General features: G+C 33.9%; 3 protein-coding genes across 3 annotated transcripts in view; 2 read left to right on the top strand and 1 right to left on the bottom strand.

The window, feature by feature from the left end:
* Positions 1-18,876, top strand: part of LOC134229722 (SUMO-conjugating enzyme UBC9-B) — a 74,007-nt gene that overhangs the window by 19,326 nt on the left and 35,805 nt on the right. The gene's annotated exons all lie outside the window — the stretch shown is intronic.
* Positions 190-8,633, top strand: LOC134229719 (AP-4 complex accessory subunit Tepsin-like). Its single transcript, XM_062711494.1, has 12 exons — positions 190-256; positions 1,517-1,589; positions 2,150-2,241; positions 2,428-2,521; positions 2,783-2,850; positions 3,899-3,968; positions 4,067-4,135; positions 4,531-4,722; positions 5,678-5,804; positions 6,001-6,196; positions 6,441-6,575; positions 8,057-8,633. The coding sequence occupies exons 1-12, from the start codon at positions 200-202 to the stop codon at positions 8,126-8,128; spliced, it is 1,245 nt and encodes a 414-aa protein (XP_062567478.1). The 5' UTR covers positions 190-199; the 3' UTR covers positions 8,129-8,633.
* On the bottom strand, positions 8,432-18,817 carry LOC134229720 (D-erythrulose reductase-like). The gene is made up of 7 exons (XM_062711495.1): positions 18,719-18,817; positions 17,331-17,428; positions 16,901-17,055; positions 13,918-13,960; positions 11,456-11,620; positions 11,007-11,124; positions 8,432-9,002 (listed from the first exon to the last, which is right to left on the bottom strand). Exons 1-7 carry the CDS (start codon positions 18,768-18,770, stop codon positions 8,899-8,901), a joined length of 735 nt encoding a protein of 244 aa, XP_062567479.1. The 5' UTR covers positions 18,771-18,817; the 3' UTR covers positions 8,432-8,898.

The following is an 18,876-nucleotide window of genomic DNA, read 5'->3' as shown; positions in this document are numbered from 1 at the left end:
ATAAGGATGAATATTGTGAATATACCATAAAATATCATCAAGCAAATAGAAAATGTAAAGAAAAAATGGACATTTCTTTATTACAAGTTTCATTAAACACTTGTCCGCAAATAAAATAGATCAAGACGTATTTTACAAAATAATCAAAATTACGATCGGGTTCAACATGCGTTCATGATCTACTTTCATTTTAGAAAAAATGACAGACAACCCAGCTGTCAGTACAGTGTTTGAAAAAGTTTCCTTTGTAAGCAAGGTATGGGTTAGATTTATACAGTAGTTTTAAAGCAGTGTCTGTATAATGACCTGTCAAAATATTTTGATTATTATTTAGAATTTGTAAACTTGCTTCAGAGAAGCCTCAAGTAGGTTGGGCACACTCCACCAAATCAGGCAAATGGACTGTTTTCCCCGTTTGGTGCACAGTCTCCCATATCGGTGACGAATTTTACTGACCAAACCGCGGACTCTTTCATTCTATTCCAGTTTTTATTAAAATAAAGCAAAATCGCATTTGCAAAGGCATTGGGGCATTTTAGTGAACATATTCTTTGCACAATTAACATAGTTCGGTCGATTTTCCATGTGCAATTTCTCCGTAACTACTTCGTGAAAACGATACCCATAGTTGTCTATAACAGCCAAACTTCTTGATCAGTCGATCAGAGAAAAAATTGTTGTGACTTGTTGGATAAAAAATTCAATCGCTCTTTGGATTTTGATCAATATTTATCACCATAAAATCCCGTAAAACATGAGCTCCTCATACTGTACTGGTATGTGGCAAGATAACAACAATTAGATCACAACAGTAGGAGGAGTAGTCTTTAGAAGAATTTTACAAATATTTCAATTTTAGTTACCATGGCAACATCATTCATCAAAATCAAGAAACAGTAAAGACAATTATATATCTTAGTGTGGTTTACTTGCATGCTGCATTATATTAAAACCAGACCAAAACTGTAGGAGGAGTAGCATTTTGAAAGTATTTGGTAGAAATTTCTATTTTTAGTTACCATGGCAACACTGTTCATCAAAATCAAACACACAGAATTATGTATCTTAGTATAGTCTACTTTTATATAATGTTATATTAAAATTATTTCAAAACTGAAGGAGGAGTAGCATTTTGAAAGTTTTACACAAAAAAAATTATTTCTAGTAACCATGGCAACACCATTCATTGAAATCAAAATCTGTTACATAGAATTAATGTATTTGACTGTAGTCTACTTGTGTGCCAGATTATATTTAAATTTTGAACCAAGGAGGAGTAGTATTTTGAAAAATTGTTTACAGACAGACAGATGGATAGACGACGGACAGATTACTATCACAAAATTCTCTGTCTGACCTGTAGAGCTAAAAAAAATGTCTACTTGAATTAATATTCAACTTTATAGTTATGTGAACTACCTAAATTAGCTTTAAAAAAATGGTGTTTGCCTTTTCGAAGATGGCAGGAAAGGGAATGTTGAAATGCTGTTTTTCATAAGTAGAATTCTGTTTTTAGATTAGCACTATTTTAAAGGCTACATCAGATGATGAGACAACAATTCCAGGCCATCTTTATACAGAAATAAGCAGTATCCTTTCATATGCGTGCTTATGGGGGGATTCTAGTTATGGAATAAATTCTTAATAAGAATAATTCACTATATGTTTTTCATAATCAGTTTGGGTCTAAATGGGTTGAGATCATTTTTAATTTTGCTTTTTTTCCTGTTTTTATGCTCCACAATGAGTATGGATGGACCAAACAGAGTGTTAATATTACAGTTGCTGCCTCATCTTTCTGTTCATCTATCCCTCCTGATCAATCCATCCATTCATATGTCAATCCAACACACTTTGCATTCAGCTCAGTTTCAAAGAAACTGATATGTTGATCAATCTTCATATGTTTATGCATATTGATGGAAGCTTTTCAATTGCTTTATTGTGTGTAAAACTCATCTTTTTTGTGTTTGCACCTACTGTGATATGGGGCCTCATATATCTTAGATCTGTTATCTCCAATTTAGATTAGTAAATTAAGTTTTTTGGTATTTATAATGAAATAATGATATTTTGTTATGCGTGTGGGTTGTTTTAAGTTTTGAGTAGTAATACCCTCTGTCATGATGTGTCTTGACTCAGTGTTCAGATATCACACTGGAATCTGATGGATATAGCGACTCCATGCTGGAATTTCTGGTGGACAGACTCAACAAAAATTCCTGTCATGTTAAACTAAAGGTATTGTAGTTATCCATGCCTTCCTTTAACTAATATCCATCCATGGGAGGTTCTTGTTTTTACAGTGTAAATATTTTTTGTCCTAGCTGGTGAAATTGATGAAAAAGTACACATTTTGTCACATGGAAATCCTAGCTAGATTTAAGCTTTTTTTTTCAGAGTGTAAATATTTCTTATCTTATATAGGTGATGAAATTGATGAAATACATCCTGTCACATGGAAATCCTAGATTTAAGCTAGGGTTGATGAAGTGTTCTCAAGGAATAACCGAAGCTAAAAGTAAGTATTAAGAAGTTAAAAACCTGTAGAATTATATGATCAGTCAGAGTATAATCTTCACAGGACAAGCATGACAAGTGAGAAAGGAGGATGTTCATTTAAACATTAGACTGATTTATAATAATAATGTGAGAAAGGAGGATGTTCAATTTAAACAAGACTGATTTATAATAATAATGAGGATATAACTAATAGAAAAAAATAGAGGCTGTAAAGGATTACAAAGTTTCCTTTTCTGATTTATAACTTTTTTCCTTAAAGAATACAGTGGACCTCCAGACCCACTGCATGGGAATGTCCCATACCTTGCTGTTAGAAAAACTGCTAAGGTAATATCTTAACAATACTTTGTCAGGAAACTAGAAAAATAACATAGTACCCGCTAGATAGAAATTAAAAGGTAAATATCCCATTTGGTATTACTTATTGAGAGACAACTGTTTCTAAATTTAAAAAAAACAGTCTTATACATTTCATATACACTGTACCTATAATGTTTTGTCTGAAGTTTTTCATGAACACCAAGTTTTGTAGTTTTCGTGGTGAAGACAGACCGTGAAATAAGGTGGTCAAAAAAAGCTTTAAAATTTACAAATGTTAGTACAAGATGATAGTTATTCATGAATTTACATTTGATTTATGACACCAAAATTTAAAAATTATTCCAATGAAAAATTATTTGAAACCACAAAACTTTTCCATCAGTAAAACTGCCACCTATATTTCATATCTTCCTGTCAGAAAAAGAACAAAGGTGAAGAGTATACATACTTTCCATCATTAAAATTATAAATCACTAACAAATCCAGTCTCAAGCAGTTTTTTTATGACCCGGATCAAAAGATCCTGGGATACATATATTGTTTTTGTCCTGTCTGTTTGTCTGTCAGTCTGTTGTCAACTTTAACCTAGCTCATAACTATGGCACTGTCAAGGGTAAGTGTATACCACTTCAGTCTATGTCCCACTCCAGAATTGTTCACCATTGGGGGCATAGTGTTTCACAAGCATATCTTTTTATGCCCCCTTCAAAAAAGGGAGGGCATATTGCTTTGCTGCTGTCTGTTGGTCTGTTGGTCGGTCCACCATCAATTTCATTTTCCTCGCAGAGGTTGCAGTGCATGTATTAACATGAAATTTGGTATAAAGATTTATAATAAGAATATCTAGGTCAAGATCTGTTTAGGGTACAATGGAACCATTTTGGATAGAGTTATGCCCCTTGGACTTGGAAAAATTCCAATTATTTGCAGTTTCTGTTCATTTTCTTTGCAGGCCCAAGGAAAAATTCCAATTATTTGTGGGAGGGGGCATAAGTGTTTTACAAACATCTCGTTTTTGTTGTATTTTACTAATATATCCTACATCTCTTGACAGGAATTGCTGGAGGCACTCTTTGATACAGAAGACTTGCCAAGTACACGTGCACCAGTATCAGCATCCTCAGGTAAATTTATTGTCAAATAATTTTTAATGCTGATTTTTTTTGCCAAAAGAAAATTTATCCTATTTTGTGCAGTTAATTTCTATAAATTATAAATTCAGGTTATGGGAACCAGGGAGCACCTAAATCAAAGATGGAAGGATTTGGAAATTCACCTTCACCCCAAAAAGGTATAAATATTTAGGATAAAAGCATTACTGTGTCTGCACATTCAATTTTTATAGTTCTTGTGCATACTTTTTTTCTATCTATTTGTTTTTGAATTTGTGTCAAAGAAATATTATAGTAATGTCAACAATCTGTGATTTTTTGATTGCTTTTTATGTTTTAATCAAATTTTCAAAAATAGGATATATTTGTTGTCTTCTTTCAAGTGTACATGGCTTATAAATGGAAACAAATCAAAAACAGATAGTTAGCAGAAATTTGTACAACAGAAACTTGTCCACTATACTGTAACACCAGTTGCATATAATATCTACTTTTAAAGATAAATACTGAAAGTAATACATGTAAAAGCTTTATACTTAGTTATTCAGTTTAAGACAGCTGTATCACATTTTAGCTGGCTTAGGGAAGTCCTTCCTACAGAACATCAGTGAGTTTGCTCAGCACCTGACAGAGGAGCCAGAGAACCCCCAGAGAGCAGTGTTATCCTCCCTGGAGACCCCGGGGACTTATAAACCCCCGGAAGACCACTCCTTCAGCCTCCCCCCAGACAGCAGCGAGGGGATACAACCCTCCACAAGAAGGAAAGGTCAGACAGTGATAATGGATATTGTAATAGTCAAATAATATAAGTTGTTCAATAGACCAGTTGTCTCCCCAATACCTTTGTTTGACAGACATCAAACTTTGTGCTCTGGTTCTTCTTAGAGATAAAATAAATAACCCCTGTGGATTTTTTTTTTATAACAAGGTCAAAGGTCAAGTATTAAACAAACTACTGTAGACAGAGAAAGATGTTTTCTGCTTAATATTTATGCCACCCTTCGAAGAAGGGAGGGCACATTGCTTTGCTGCTGCCTGTCGGTTGGTCTGTCTGTCGGTCCACTTAGTTTTCGTTCATTTTCTTCACAACCTTTGCACATACTGAAATGAAATTTGGTATGCAGATTTATCAGATAAATATCTAGGTCAATTTCTGTTTTAGTTACAATCGCGCGCCATTTTTGACACAGTTATGCCCCTTGGACTTAGAAAAATTCCAATTATTTGCTGTTTCCGTTCATTTTCTTCGCAGAGGTTGCATATACTGAAATGAAATTTAGTATACAGAATTATCAGATGAATATCTAGATCAAGTTATATTTTAGATATGATCGCACCATTTTTGACATATTTATGCCCCTTGGACTTGGAAAAATTCCAATTTGGGAGAGGGGGGATGTGTTTTACAAACATCTCTTGTTTGAGAATACTTTGCTTGCAGGATATCAAACTTGGTACATTGGTTCCATTTAAGTAGTACATTTCCCCCCACCCCCCACCCAATTAATTTTTTTAGGGTTAAAAGATCAAGGGTCAAACTGGACATAGAGATATATTGATTATTCAATATAATATATCTTTAATAGAACCCTTTAAAATCTTAATGGGGATCACAAAAGGATGAATGTACTGTTAATAACAAGTTGAAATTCTGTTGCAGATATACAAAGATAACTGAATCTCTATTAATTTAATCATCTCTTTGTATTGTTATAATATAGAGGTGGTTCACGTCCCTGGTAAGGCAGGAGGAGGCTGGGATGATGATGATGACGATGACAATGAAAATGTTAATGGTAACTCATCATCAGACAGACACAGTGGATCAAATGCTGACAGTTGCTCAAGGCAAGCAAAATTAACAAACCAAATTATAATGAAATTTACTTGGTAAATAAATAAGATCAGTGATTCACAAATGGTTAAATATCAGGTACCTGGTAAAATTTTATAGAACCCAAGTTTTAAAAATAATTTGTTTACAATTCTGTCACAATGTCATGTGAAGGATGATGAGATAATCGATCAGACACTCTAACTCCAGACTAGAGAGTGGAAATGTGGAGGACTGGAGCACAGAGGAAACTCTGGTGACGTCAACGGTTGCTACCGGTAACAGTCGTCTGCTGACAAATGCCCAGATTGCAGAGTTCATCAAGTCATGCCAGGCGTGTAACTGTGATAAAGTATTGGAGCTTGTGTCCCAGAGTCTAGAATCAACAGATGGCCACCTTCTGATGGTAGATATAAATAATATTTGACTGTGGTAAAGAAAATATTAAAGGAAGAATATATTTAAGAATTAAATACGTGTCTGTTTTCTTATCATCTTTAATCCAGCAAGCCAACAAATTTCCTCAGCCATCACATATTTACAAGCTTTCTTGGTGTACACTTGATGGAGCTAATTGTTGAGATTTATTATTTATTGAATGATATATGCCCATTTTTCTTTAAAAATAAAAATATTTTCCTGATTTCCAGAGAGCCTTGCTTTTGGTGGAAAACTTTCTAAGAACAGATATATATGGTATAGATCAGATCTCTACTGTATGTGGCAAGCACCTGTTGACGATATCAGAGAGAACCAGTAGCCCAGAGACTTCCAAGTCTAGAAAAGTAGGAACATAACCTGAATTTTATTTTGATAATTTGTAAACAAAGAGTTATTTTCAAAAATAAATTACATAACCAGAAGTCTCTGTTGAGACTGAAGCTCTACTGGTTTGTTCTTATAACAAATGAAGAGAAAAGTAGCAGTTGGGACTTGAAACTTTACAACAGCAATAAATAGAATAATGATGCTTGATTGAGCTCTTTTTGTGGCAAGATATTGCAATAAGACTACAGCTGTAGGAGTAGTTTTTAATAGACTTTTACAGTATTTTCAATTTTAGTAACCGTGCAACATCGTTCATTGAAATCAAAAACCGATACACAGAATAATATATATTAGTGTAGTCTCCTTGTGTGCCAAGTTATATTGAAATCAGACTAAAACTGTAGGAGGAGTAGTATGCATTTTGAAAGTATTTCACAGAAATTTCTATTTTTAGTAACCAAGGCAACACCGTTCAATGGCGTTCATCGAAATAAATACACAGAATCTTAATGTAGTCTACTTGTGTGCCAAGATATATTGAAATCATACCAGAACTGTAGGAGGAGTAGCATTTTGAAAGTATTTCACAGAAATTTCTATTTTTAGTAACCATGGCAACACCTTTCATCGAAATCAAAAACTGATAAATAGAATTATGTATCTTATTGTAGTCTACTTGTGTGCCAAGTTATATTGAAATCGGACTAAAACTGTAGGAGGAGTAGCATTTTGAAAATATTTCACAGAAAAATGTCTATTTTTAGCAACCACGGCTATAGCGTTCATCAAAATCAAAAACTGATACAATGAATTATGTATCTTAGTGTTGTCTACTTGTGTGCCAAGTTATATTATAATCAGACCAAAACTGTAGGAGTAGCATTTTGAAAAATTGTTTACAGACAAACAGACGGACGGACGCTGGAGGCATTACTATCGCAAAAGCTCTTTTGGTCTCTGACCAGTAGAGCTAAAAATATACCTTTAAGCTCACCTCAGCTGACAGCAAAATCAAGGGAAGCTTGTCCTTTACCATTGACACCCTAGGATGAAGTTTTTATCAGCAGTTTTCTTTCAAAGTAAATTGTTGGCCGTATTTTCATCAGGCATACATGGAAAATGCATCTAGTATGTTTAAGTGCATCAGTCAAATTTCAGATGTTGCATTTTTAACCAATATATTCCCCAAGAATGACCAGTTTAATGTTTTCGGAAATGTTAAAATATAAACCAGACTTTCATAGAATTTATATCTTTTGATGCACAAAAGAAAGAATCTGAATTGATTTCAATTACAAATAGCTAATATTTTGCTGAGGATAGCTTTCTAACTTTTGATTACCTATATGTTCAAACACTGAATTGCCTAAAATTTTATACTTATTTTAAAGTGAAACTAATGCAACAAAGATTGATTTTCTGAGATTTGACACATATCCTTTTGAGTACTCAAATTTTAACTTTCCTTGTACTGTCATATTTGTATTTTCTACTTCAGATCATAAGGATATTGGAGAAGCTAGGATCTTCACCTTCATCAAAGGACAGAGAATCTGATTTAACCACATAACAAAGTACAAATACCAGTAACTGCCTTCATGTCCTCATTCCTCATATGAAAAGCACGACAAGCATGTAAGACATAAATACAATGTGATACAGCATCATAACAGTCACTCAACAAATCATCCAAATACAGTGTAGTGTCGTAATGAACCCAGCAGACCCCAGAAACAGCATTCAGTGCTGCACAAGTAGTCATCAGTTCAAATGGATTGACAATATTCTACAGAGCCAATCCAAAATACATTTTTTATGTATGAAAAAGTAAAATTATGTCTAGCTTTATCTGATTTATATATAAAATCTAAAAATTAATGTCTTTTGATTTATTGTAATACTGCATGAATACATGTACATGTATTTAATAAATTGATACAGAAAAACAGAAGAAGTTTCTCCCATTACCAACCTGTGATTGTCTCATTCATTCAAAATTAAAAACCAAAAGATTTTGGCTTGTACTTAATGTATTCTATACATAGTAATATACATAATAAAATACTATAAATAAATGAACTTGTTATCATTTAAGCAATCATTTCATTAACAATCATTATACTCAACAAAAGATCAACTCTATCACAGATTTAATCATCGAAAACATTGTTGTCTTTAACTCTTCCTGATGATCAACATCAATCAACCTAATGACTGTCAATGATTCTGTAAATTTGTGCCATCAATCATGTTACTATTTCCAGTCACTAACAGGTACACTGATTAGTAAATGTGAGTGGTCCTTCAAAGGTCATTCCAAGGTCCCGCAGCAGACGATAATCACCAGACAGACAGCCCTCCGTCCAGTACGACGTGTTGTCCTGACGTCATGGCACTCTTGTCACTCAATAAAAACAGAACTGTGTTTACCACATCCTCAACCTCTGTAAAAATGTAAACACCAAGATAAATATGCAGAGACTTATCAAGAAAACTTAAAAACACCTAGTCTCATTCAACCAGACACTCGGCTGTCTCCGTAAATCTCCGACCAGCCAGACCTGCTTGTCGGAGTTTACGGAGACAGCCGAGCGTCTGGTTGAACAAGACTAAAAAACACCTGGATAAATATATGGTGACTTGTCCAAAAAAACATTTAAACACCTAGATGGAGAGTACACATACAGTACTGTATATGTACTTAAACAAGAGGCCCTTGGGCCACATTGCACACCTGAGAAGCTTTGACCATGCTATTCTTAACCAGATTTCCCCATTGTAATACCTACTGTGACCCCATCTTACCCCACAATTTAGAATCTACACTACCCGAGGATGCTTCCACATAAGTTTCAGCTTTTCTGGCCCAGTGGTTCTTGAGAAGAAGATTTTAAGAGATTTTTCCTATATATTTCTATGTAAAACTTTCATTCTCTATTGTGGCCCCACCCAATCCCAGAGGTCATGATTTGAACAATTTAGAATCTACACTACCCCAGGATGCTTCCACATAAGTTTCAGCTTTTCTGGCCCAGTGGTTCTTGAGAAGAAAATTTTTAAAGATTTTTCCTATATATTTTTATGTAAAACTTTGATTCCCTATTGTGGCCCCACCCAACCCCCAGGGGTCATGATTTGAACAATTTAAAATCTACACTACCCCAGGACGCTTCCACATAAGTTTCAGCTTTTCTGGCCCAGTGTTTCTTGAGAAGAAGATTTTTAAAGATTTTTCCTATATATTTCTATGTAAAACTTTGATTCCCTATTGTGGCCCCGCCCAACCCCCAGGGGTCACAATTTGAATAATTTAGAATCTACACTACTCCTGGATGCATCCACATAAGTTTCAGCTTTTCTGGCCCAGTGGTTCTTGAGAAGAAGATATTTAAAGATTTTTCCTATATATTTCTATGTAAAACTTTGATTCCCTATTGTGGCCCCGCCCAACCCCCGGGGATCATGATTTGAACAATTTAGAATCTACACTACCCCAGGATACTTCCACATAAGTTTCAGCTTTTCTGACCCAGTGGTTCTTGAGAAGAAGATTTTTCAATGTCCCACCCTATTTGTGTCTTTTCTTAATTATCTCCCCTTGTGAGAGGACCTGGCCCTTCATTTAAAGAATTAAATTCCCCTTCACCCAAGGATGCTTTGTACTAAGTTTGGTTAAAATTGCCCCAGTGGTTCTTGAGAAGAAGTCGAAAATGTGAAAAGTTTACAGACGGACAGACAGCTAGACGGACGGACGACGGACAAAATGTGATCAAAAAAGCTCAATTGAGCCTTCGGCTCAGGTGAGCTAAAAAGCAAGCTTTTACATTTTAGCAGCTTTGGCACAGACAAGGATGTGCTATTTCATGAAAACAGGAAGAAATCATAAATTACTACAATGCACAGCAGGACATGTGTAGTGTTTCTTTATTATTGAGCCAACAACTGCATACCTTGTTATTGCACTAAATGTTGAATATGCCAATTTATGAACAAATAAATTATTTCTTGAACAAGTTTACTAATGGTGTCAAAAGGACCTTCAAACAGTTTTATCAAGAAAACATATGTACAATGTATACAGTATAAAAGTAGTGAAACATTTGGCCAACATGATGTCATTGGTGTTAAAATGTGCTTTAATCAGACTTATCAAGAAAAGGGCTCAATTTTCTGCTTCTTTATTAAAATACATAAACTTCATCCTCCAAACATCAGGGATCCTGAGTTTGAGCTTCAAACAGCAACGTGTTGACTCAGGACCTCTGACGTTGTGAGGATACATAAACTTTTGATAAAACAGATTTATTCTATTCAACTGAGTAAATAGAGCAAGTATTTTCAGTAAATACTCTCAAACAATATGAATGTGTCAATGTATGAATTTATTGATGTACAGATGATTTCTACATAAACTTTGAATCAATATATGCATTTCAGATATTCTTTACCTACAAACTTTCCCATTGGGATTTTGTCTAACATGGGTCCAGATTTGGCTGGGTCACTCCAGGCATACTCTGCCATATCAGTCCAGGTAACCGTAGGGTTCACACTATTCACCCGGATCTAAAACACAACAAACACAATCTCAAAATCCCTCATGCTTTCTTTTATATATACTGGTATAGGAATCTGGTGATGTACCTACATTTACTTTTATTACCATAATTCTTTTTCCATATACAGTGAAACTTGTCTAATCCAGATGTTATGTAACCCAGAATCTTGTCTAATACGATTTAAAGATTGAAGTCCCGTTGCAATGCAATGGTTTTAAATGTTTTCTAATCCGGAATGTTGCCATATCCGGCCAATTTCTTTTGAACCAATGATGTCTGTATAAGACACTTTTACTGTAGTGAAAAAATTAATAAAAATGTCAAAATTACTATGTTACCTTGTGCTTTCCCAGCTCCAGGGCCATCACTTTAGTCATGGAATCCACTGCGGCCTTACTGGAGCAGTAGGCAATGTGATCATCAAGGGCTCGACTAGATGCCACACTGGAAACATTGACTATGGAGCCACCTTGTTCTCTTTCTACCATACCCTTAGCTACTACCTGTACAGAAGTAGTAAATAAACATATACGAGGGCTGTTCGGAAATTATTGAGATATTGTGTTTATATTTCTTTCTAATGAACGTCTTTCAGTAAAAATTCGCATATTCGTTTGACAAACACTAAGAATTCATAAAAGCAAAACATATTTTACAAATATTAAATTTTTTATCTTCAATGGTCGATAAATATGTCAATGGTATAGGGGTATCCGGAGCAGTCACGAAATCAGATATTGAAAATATGTAACAACAACGTTCAAACCCACGGTGGACCCATAATAAAGGCGATAAGAATTCAATTTATGTTTATAATTTTTCAATTTTATTTTAACTGCATGTTGTTTAAGTTTGTTGGAAATCTGATCAGAAATACGGAGATCATTAAAAAATTAGGCACAATAAAGAATTCTGATAACGACAAAAAAATGGAATTTGACGTCAAGGCGGAGCAGCGAGAGACTTAAAATTCTGTGTATCACTGTTCTAAAACTCTTTTCCAGACTGACCAATCTGATAAAACAATAACAATAAGACTGCAAAACATGTTTTTAGAGGGTTGTTATTTCATTGGTTTATATTTTTTCTGACCAATGATTCAACCACAGTAAAATAAAAAGCTCCGGACGACTATCAATTTTGACCTAACAGAATCAATAACGTTGACCCGTGTTGCGTAAATCGGCACTGCATGAGGCAAAGTCATCCTGCATTTATGACAAATAAAAAGTTTACACTAATTAAGCAACAGCACATATATTTTTTAAAAAATCATTTAAGAATTAAGATATAAAGTTTGATTTTTGTAATATTATATATGATAACGAAGAAAAAAAAGTAAATGCTTCCTGATCGTTTCACATGCCAAAACATCTCGCTGACGTGACGTTAACACAACATAGCGATGCTGCTCCAGGTCGATAAACATATGCATGTTTATAATTTCACCAGAACTCATCTAATTATCCTATGAAATAGAAATTTTGCATATCTGTTTTATTCTTTCTTTCTAAAATGTTGACGAATTTTCCTTAATTTATCCCTGCTCTTTATAGAGTTACAAAATGTCTCAATAATTTCCGAACAGCCCTCGTAACTCTTCTGATCAAAGTGGACCATTCCTTTAGTCTAAGTATACAAAAGTCATCAAGCAATCAATTGTGCTTGAGTAAATAACAAGAGGCCCACGGGCCTTATAGCTCACCTGAGTATCACGAAACAACTTTTATACTTAATTCAATACCCGGGAGCAGAGAAGAAGATTTTCAAAGAAATAATGCTTTTTCACTATATAATCTATATAGCCCCACCCTAGCACCTAAGAACCCCTGACCCCGGGGCCATGAATTTCACAATTTTGGTAGAGGACTCAATGCTGATTACAATCATGCAAACAGTTTGACTGCTTGATGTCCAAGAGTAAAGAAGAAGAATTTTAAAGATTGTATTAATTTTAGTGGTTTTGGCCCCAACCCTCAGGCCCCAGGAGGGCAGGGACCATGAAATTCACAAATTTGAAAGAGGCAGCATTATTCAACATAACTATGTATTTGGCTTGTTTCTTAAATACCCAGAAGTAGAGAAGAATATTTTCAAAGAAATAATGTATTTTAACTGTATAATCTATATAGCCTAACCCTAGCACCTAAGAACCCCTGACCCCAGGGCCATGAAATTCACAATTTTGGAAGAGGCGGCCTTATTCAACAAAACTATGTACTTGGTTCGTTTATCTGATGCCCAGGAGCAGAGAAGAAGATTTTCAAAGAAATAATGCTTTTTCACTATATAATCTATATAGCCCCACCCTAGCACCTAAGAACCCCTGACCCCGGGGCCATGAATTTCACAATTTTAGTAGAGGACTCAATGCTGATTACAATCATGCAAACAGTTTGACTGCTTGATGTCCAGGAGTAAAGAAGAAGAATTTTAAAGATTGTATTAATTTTAGTTGTTTTGGCCCCACCCCTCAGGCCCCAGGGGGGCAGGTACCATGAAATTCAAAGTTTTTGTTCCCCTTCACCCATAGATGCTTTATGCCAAATTTGGTTGAAATTGGTTGAGCGGTTTCAGAGAAGAAGCTGAAAATGTTCAAATGTTAATACACGACGCACGACGGACGATGCACGACGACGGACGAAAACGGATAGCAATAGGTCACCTGAGTTTACTCAGGTGACCTAAAAATGTACTGCAAATCTAAGGATATAACAGGGTATATATATCAATATTATTTTATCAATTACAAATTGTTAGATTTTTTTTTTAATTTGAAATTAAAGAAAAGGACATTTACCTGAGAAATGTTAAACAATGCCTTTGTGTTAACATTATAAACACTGGAAATAAAATAAAAATGGTTTCATATATTTCTTAACAAAATTAAAATTAGTGTCTGTGGAAATATTGTATGTGTAATATTTCTCCCATTTTATTTTTGCCCTAACAAATTTGTAGATGATTTCATCCCCTCTTGAAAAACTGTTGAAAGTGATTGTTCTGTCTCTTTTGAATTTGCCCCTTTTGACAACAAGGGCAAAATACACAAAAGTAAAATGCAAATTGAAATAACTTGACAAGACATTGTAAGTGATAGTTCATGCACATGTCAAGAGTATATTTCATTGAGATACATGTATGTAATTGTAAACTATTAATGATAAATCCCAAATTAAGTTTAGTTTGTTTTATATGAAAGCAATACAACCTTTTAAAAAACAAAAATACAAAAAATCAACAAACCAACAATTGATAATACAGGTAAGCTTAACGTAGGTCGCGGGGTTGCTGACGTCATTAAAACTGGGTACGCAATTTATATGATTTGGGCGACTTTCTTGTGCACATCTGATTATGACGTCACGGTGAGAAAGGGAAAATTTCATTACATTATCTAGCTATAACTTTTGTTGAAATTGATAGTTTAGTGTAACATATTCATAGAACATGCTGAGTTATAAAAATAATGAAGGCTTATTTTGATTCGATGAAATTGTACTGAGTGTAACATATTCATAGAACAAATCATCATAAAGTGTTAGAAGCGTTTCATTACGTATATAATCGCATCTTCTCGGGTCTATTAGAGCACATGTACTTGTATCGGAAATAAATTTTAACCCTTGTATCATGTATGATTTATAAATATTAAATACCGGTGTTGTAGATTTTTTTTTTTCCCCCCGGAAAACTTATATAGAAATTAAAGAATTTTCCCCCAGGGGTTTCCCCCACGTTTTTGGTTTATTTTTGAAAATTGTTTATGGAAAGCTGATTAGGCTTTAAATCGATGTTTTGAAATGTTAAATTTATGTACATACATTAATGCCTTTGTGTTTATCACATTCATAAACTTGGACTATATTTAAAACTTAAATTATACAACGTACAAATATATTTAATAAAAATGCTATGTTTGTCATATATTTCGTGTTGGTGATAATCAAAATTAAAATTAGAATGGTCTGTGGAAATATTGTATGTGTATATATTTCTCTTTCCCATATTTTTTCCCGGGGGGATTTATATAGCCATGTTTCCGGGGGGAAGATGGCTAACTAAATTTATTAAATGTATAATTTTAAAACAGGTTATCTAACTCCGATTTCATCCCCTCTTCACTCATTTTATTGACAAAAATGCACTGTTTATTAGAAAGTGCATGTCTTTGTTTTCATTTATCTCCGTAAACAGCGTCAAAACTTTGAAAGTCGACCTCAATTATGAAACGATATGTGCTAATCTCAGACAAATCTATATATAAAGGTTGATCACAAATTAAAACTGCTAAGGCACCTCCGGGCCAATCTTAATGAAACATAAACTAGATTATATATAATATATATTCTTTTTTTTTGAACGGCATTGACCTCTTGTAAATAACCACAGGCACGTAGGACATGACCCCCTATTTTTTACTTCCCAACGCCATGTGATGAGTAAATTTTTCATTTTTTTTTAATTTTAACTCCTGTATATATGTGCAAGTTGATTTAATCGAAATATTTACTAATCGGAGGCAAATAAAGAATTATATAAATGGAAATCAAAAGGAAAAAGAGTGTTTTTCAAATTTATCACTGTCTGCAATTCCATGATTCTCTACGCTTTATAGATACTGCTGATGCAAGTGAAGATTGTGAGGCAGACGTTAACAAAGGAAAGGGGGGTCGAAATAACTTGTTGCTACATAGACATTGTAAATGTTATATGTTTACAATGAAAGTCTAAGAACAAAATAAAATCTGCCTGTTTATTGTGCCAAATAAAATTAATGTATAAATTATCGTCCCATTTACCCCTCTAAATTCCTTTTAAGTACATGTATATTAAGCATAAAATAAAATCAAATTAAGATTTATTTTAGCTATATTTCAAACAAAAACATTTTCAATATAAACACTGAGATACATGTATGTAATTGTAAACTATTTTCTAATGATAAATCCAACAAATTAAGTTTAGTTTGTTTTATCTTGAAATAAACAATACAACCTTTTAAAAAACAAAAATATGAATAAAAAGAAACGGTAGAAATAAACATAAAGAAAATAAAAAAAAAGAAACTAAAGGACTGATTGTTGGTTTACGCCGTTTACGTGAATTTTCACTAAAATTAGACATAATAAACTGATTCAAGGGAAAAATGTCTAATAGTTATTTTATTGAATTATTGATATGATACTGGTCATTTGAAAGCAGATATACATGAATTTCTTTTTTTTAAAATCCGTATAATTTTTTTGTGCTCTGTATACCGGGTTGATATTCACGACGTCAAGCGTGACGTCGCGATATTTTATGACGTTGTTCTTAAAATGCTACATTTGTCAATATAAAAGCAATTATCTACAATTTAATTACGAAAAAATGAACCCGAAGACATATTAATTTTTTTACATAGATTTATATCAAATCAATTCTACTTTTAAATACCAAAGGATAAACAAATTCGTCTGCACGATTTAAAAGTTATTGATATTTTTTAAATCAAAACCTTGCCTGAAAACAAGCCAAAAACGACGTTTTCCCTATACAATTCAATAGAATACCCTTGAAAATGTAACTACAAGAATGACATCTTTGGAATTCAATTAAACAAAAACGGTGCAGACGAATTTTATGAAATTTTCAGAGAATGGAAATCAAAGGTAGAGAAATCATATAGGTAAATTTCATGGTATGTTTTCGAACACTTTTAAAAGCCCTGTAAACCCGCGACCTACGTTAAAAAAAATTGATCTAGATACTTGATATAAATAGTTCATCATTGTACTTACTCCTCAAAATCTTTCATGGAGAAATCCAGGAAGTTTCCTATTCGTGAGATGCCGGCGTTGTTGACCAGGAGATGGATTGGACCAAGGTCAAGGATAGCCTTCCACGTGGCGTCATAGTCCACAATGTCACACTGTAAGGTCTGGATCTTGGGAACCTTCAGAGAAAATCTAAGGTAAATTGACCAATTAACTCCCCTCATTAAGATAATAAATTCAATGGTAATGCACTATGAATGCCATGAACAATTACAGAAAATGTTCTTTAAACACTTTCACAAAAAAGAAGTACGGTATGTGCACTGAAATATGTGTTAGCTACAGTGTATCTCACTATGATGTTTCATTAAAAATCACTTAAAAATACATGTAATCATGGTTTTTCCTGTCCATGACACTAAAATACAAAGTCTTAAGTTCATATATAAATTACCTCTTTCTGTAGACTTTCCAGATCTGCTTTGGTTCGACTCAAAGCAATTGTTTCAGCTCCACATTCCAAAAGCTTCTTTGCAATGGCTCTTCCAATACCTAGGAAATTATAAAGAACATTTCTGTTGTTACATGTATCACTTTAACGGAGATAATTCAAGCACTCTTGAGCAGTTTAGTTGTCACAAAAATCTTGTATTTACAACCCAATTAGCCAACACACAAAATAAATTACACACAGATTCAATCTAATCAAAATTAGATGTTAGATCCGCTCGCATACTCGCTACACTAACATCTAACAACATCCCATAGAGGGTCACGTCAGAGGTCAAATTCGGAACACCTCTAGACTTATTTGCTTCAACAATATACGATGATTTTGCAGGCGACGATTTGACCGGTTGATGGAATTTGACCTCTGACGTGACCCTTAATGGAATGTTGTTAGATGTTAGTGAAGCGAGTGTGCAAGCGGATCTAACATATAATTTTAATTAGATTTCACGTAATGGTAGATTAAGTAAATCTAAATCTGGCTAATTTAAGAATAATCAGGGGCTGACAAAGCCTATTGTCTGAAGATTTTTTTCATTATTTCCTATGAATTCATGTCAAACATGAAATGTACCATTTTAATATACGAAACTATACTCAACACTTCTCTAACCACACAAACCGATGTTTTCCTTAAACCCTCAAAAGTTGATTCCATAAAAATCTGACATTACAGTATCAGAATTTTCACCAAACTATAAAATCTTACCCAAACTTGTATGGTAATGTTGCATCCAGATATGCACACAACCAGAATATTTATTTCGACATGTTCTGATGAGATTAAACTTTGCCACCATCTAAGATACATTCGTTGAAGTATGCTTCATTAATGATTACCTCATCCCTATGTTAAACTTTTATTAAGTATGCAGATGATACCATGTGGAGAACACAGCGGATAACAGGGGATGACAAATCCCATTGCCCGACGCCCGGGGCTAGTGAATTTTAGGGGTGGGCAAGTGAAATTTTATTAACCACTTGCCCGTAGGCAAGTGACTTATCAAAAACAGAATTTATTTGTAGGCCATAAATTTAAAGCTGGACATCCATAGGGGCTTGTATGATTTACTCAGCATTAGTTTATGGTAGGGCAAGCAAAAATTCACGTAGGGCAAGTCAATTTTGACCATGTACTTGCCCTTGGACAAGTGCCTTAAAAATCTATTTGTCAGCCCCTGGGATAAGATGCCCAACCTGATAGATCTTAGTCTATGACCTGATAGTGATATGCTAGGTGTTGAGTAAAGATATAAATAATTATTTAACCAATGGATTTGTCATAAAATAAATTTCCTTGGAAGAAAATGTAAACTACATGCCGCATACCTTTTCCTGCACCAGTGACAAGAGCTCTTTTTCCTGAAAACTGTATTTCCATTTCACCAGTGCTCGATCGAATTTCCTCGTCTCTGTGTTAGAAAAAATTTGAATTCCGATCCCGACTAAATTAATTTTATGTTATCAATTATTATCACAAACATATG

Source organism: Saccostrea cucullata, unplaced genomic scaffold (assembly GCF_032062105.1).
Source record: "Saccostrea cucullata isolate Sc308-1 unplaced genomic scaffold, CSIRO_AGI_Scuc_v1 ctg30, whole genome shotgun sequence".
NCBI lineage: Eukaryota > Metazoa > Mollusca > Bivalvia > Ostreida > Ostreidae > Saccostrea > Saccostrea cuccullata.
This window is presented reverse-complemented; position numbering and strand designations above follow the sequence as displayed.

Bases quoted from the DNA above. Each gene is read 5' to 3' on its own strand.
- LOC134229719 (XM_062711494.1), top strand. From the start codon at position 200: ATGACAGACAACCCAGCTGTCAGTACAGTGTTTGAAAAAGTTTCCTTT. The intron at 2,522-2,782 runs GTAAGTATTAAG...TTTTCCTTAAAG, and splicing joins AGGAATAACCGAAGCTAAAA to AATACAGTGGACCTCCAGAC. The intron at 5,805-6,000 runs GCAAGCAAAATT...CTCTAACTCCAG, and splicing joins AATGCTGACAGTTGCTCAAG to ACTAGAGAGTGGAAATGTGG.
- LOC134229720 (XM_062711495.1), bottom strand. From the start codon at position 18,770: ATGGAAATACAGTTTTCAGGAAAAAGAGCTCTTGTCACTGGTGCAGGA. The intron at 17,429-18,718 runs GTATGCGGCATG...ATAATTTCCTAG, and splicing joins TGTCACTGGTGCAGGAAAAG to GTATTGGAAGAGCCATTGCA. The intron at 11,125-11,455 runs GTAACATAGTAA...GTTGTGTTTTAG, and splicing joins TGGAGCTGGGAAAGCACAAG to ATCCGGGTGAATAGTGTGAA.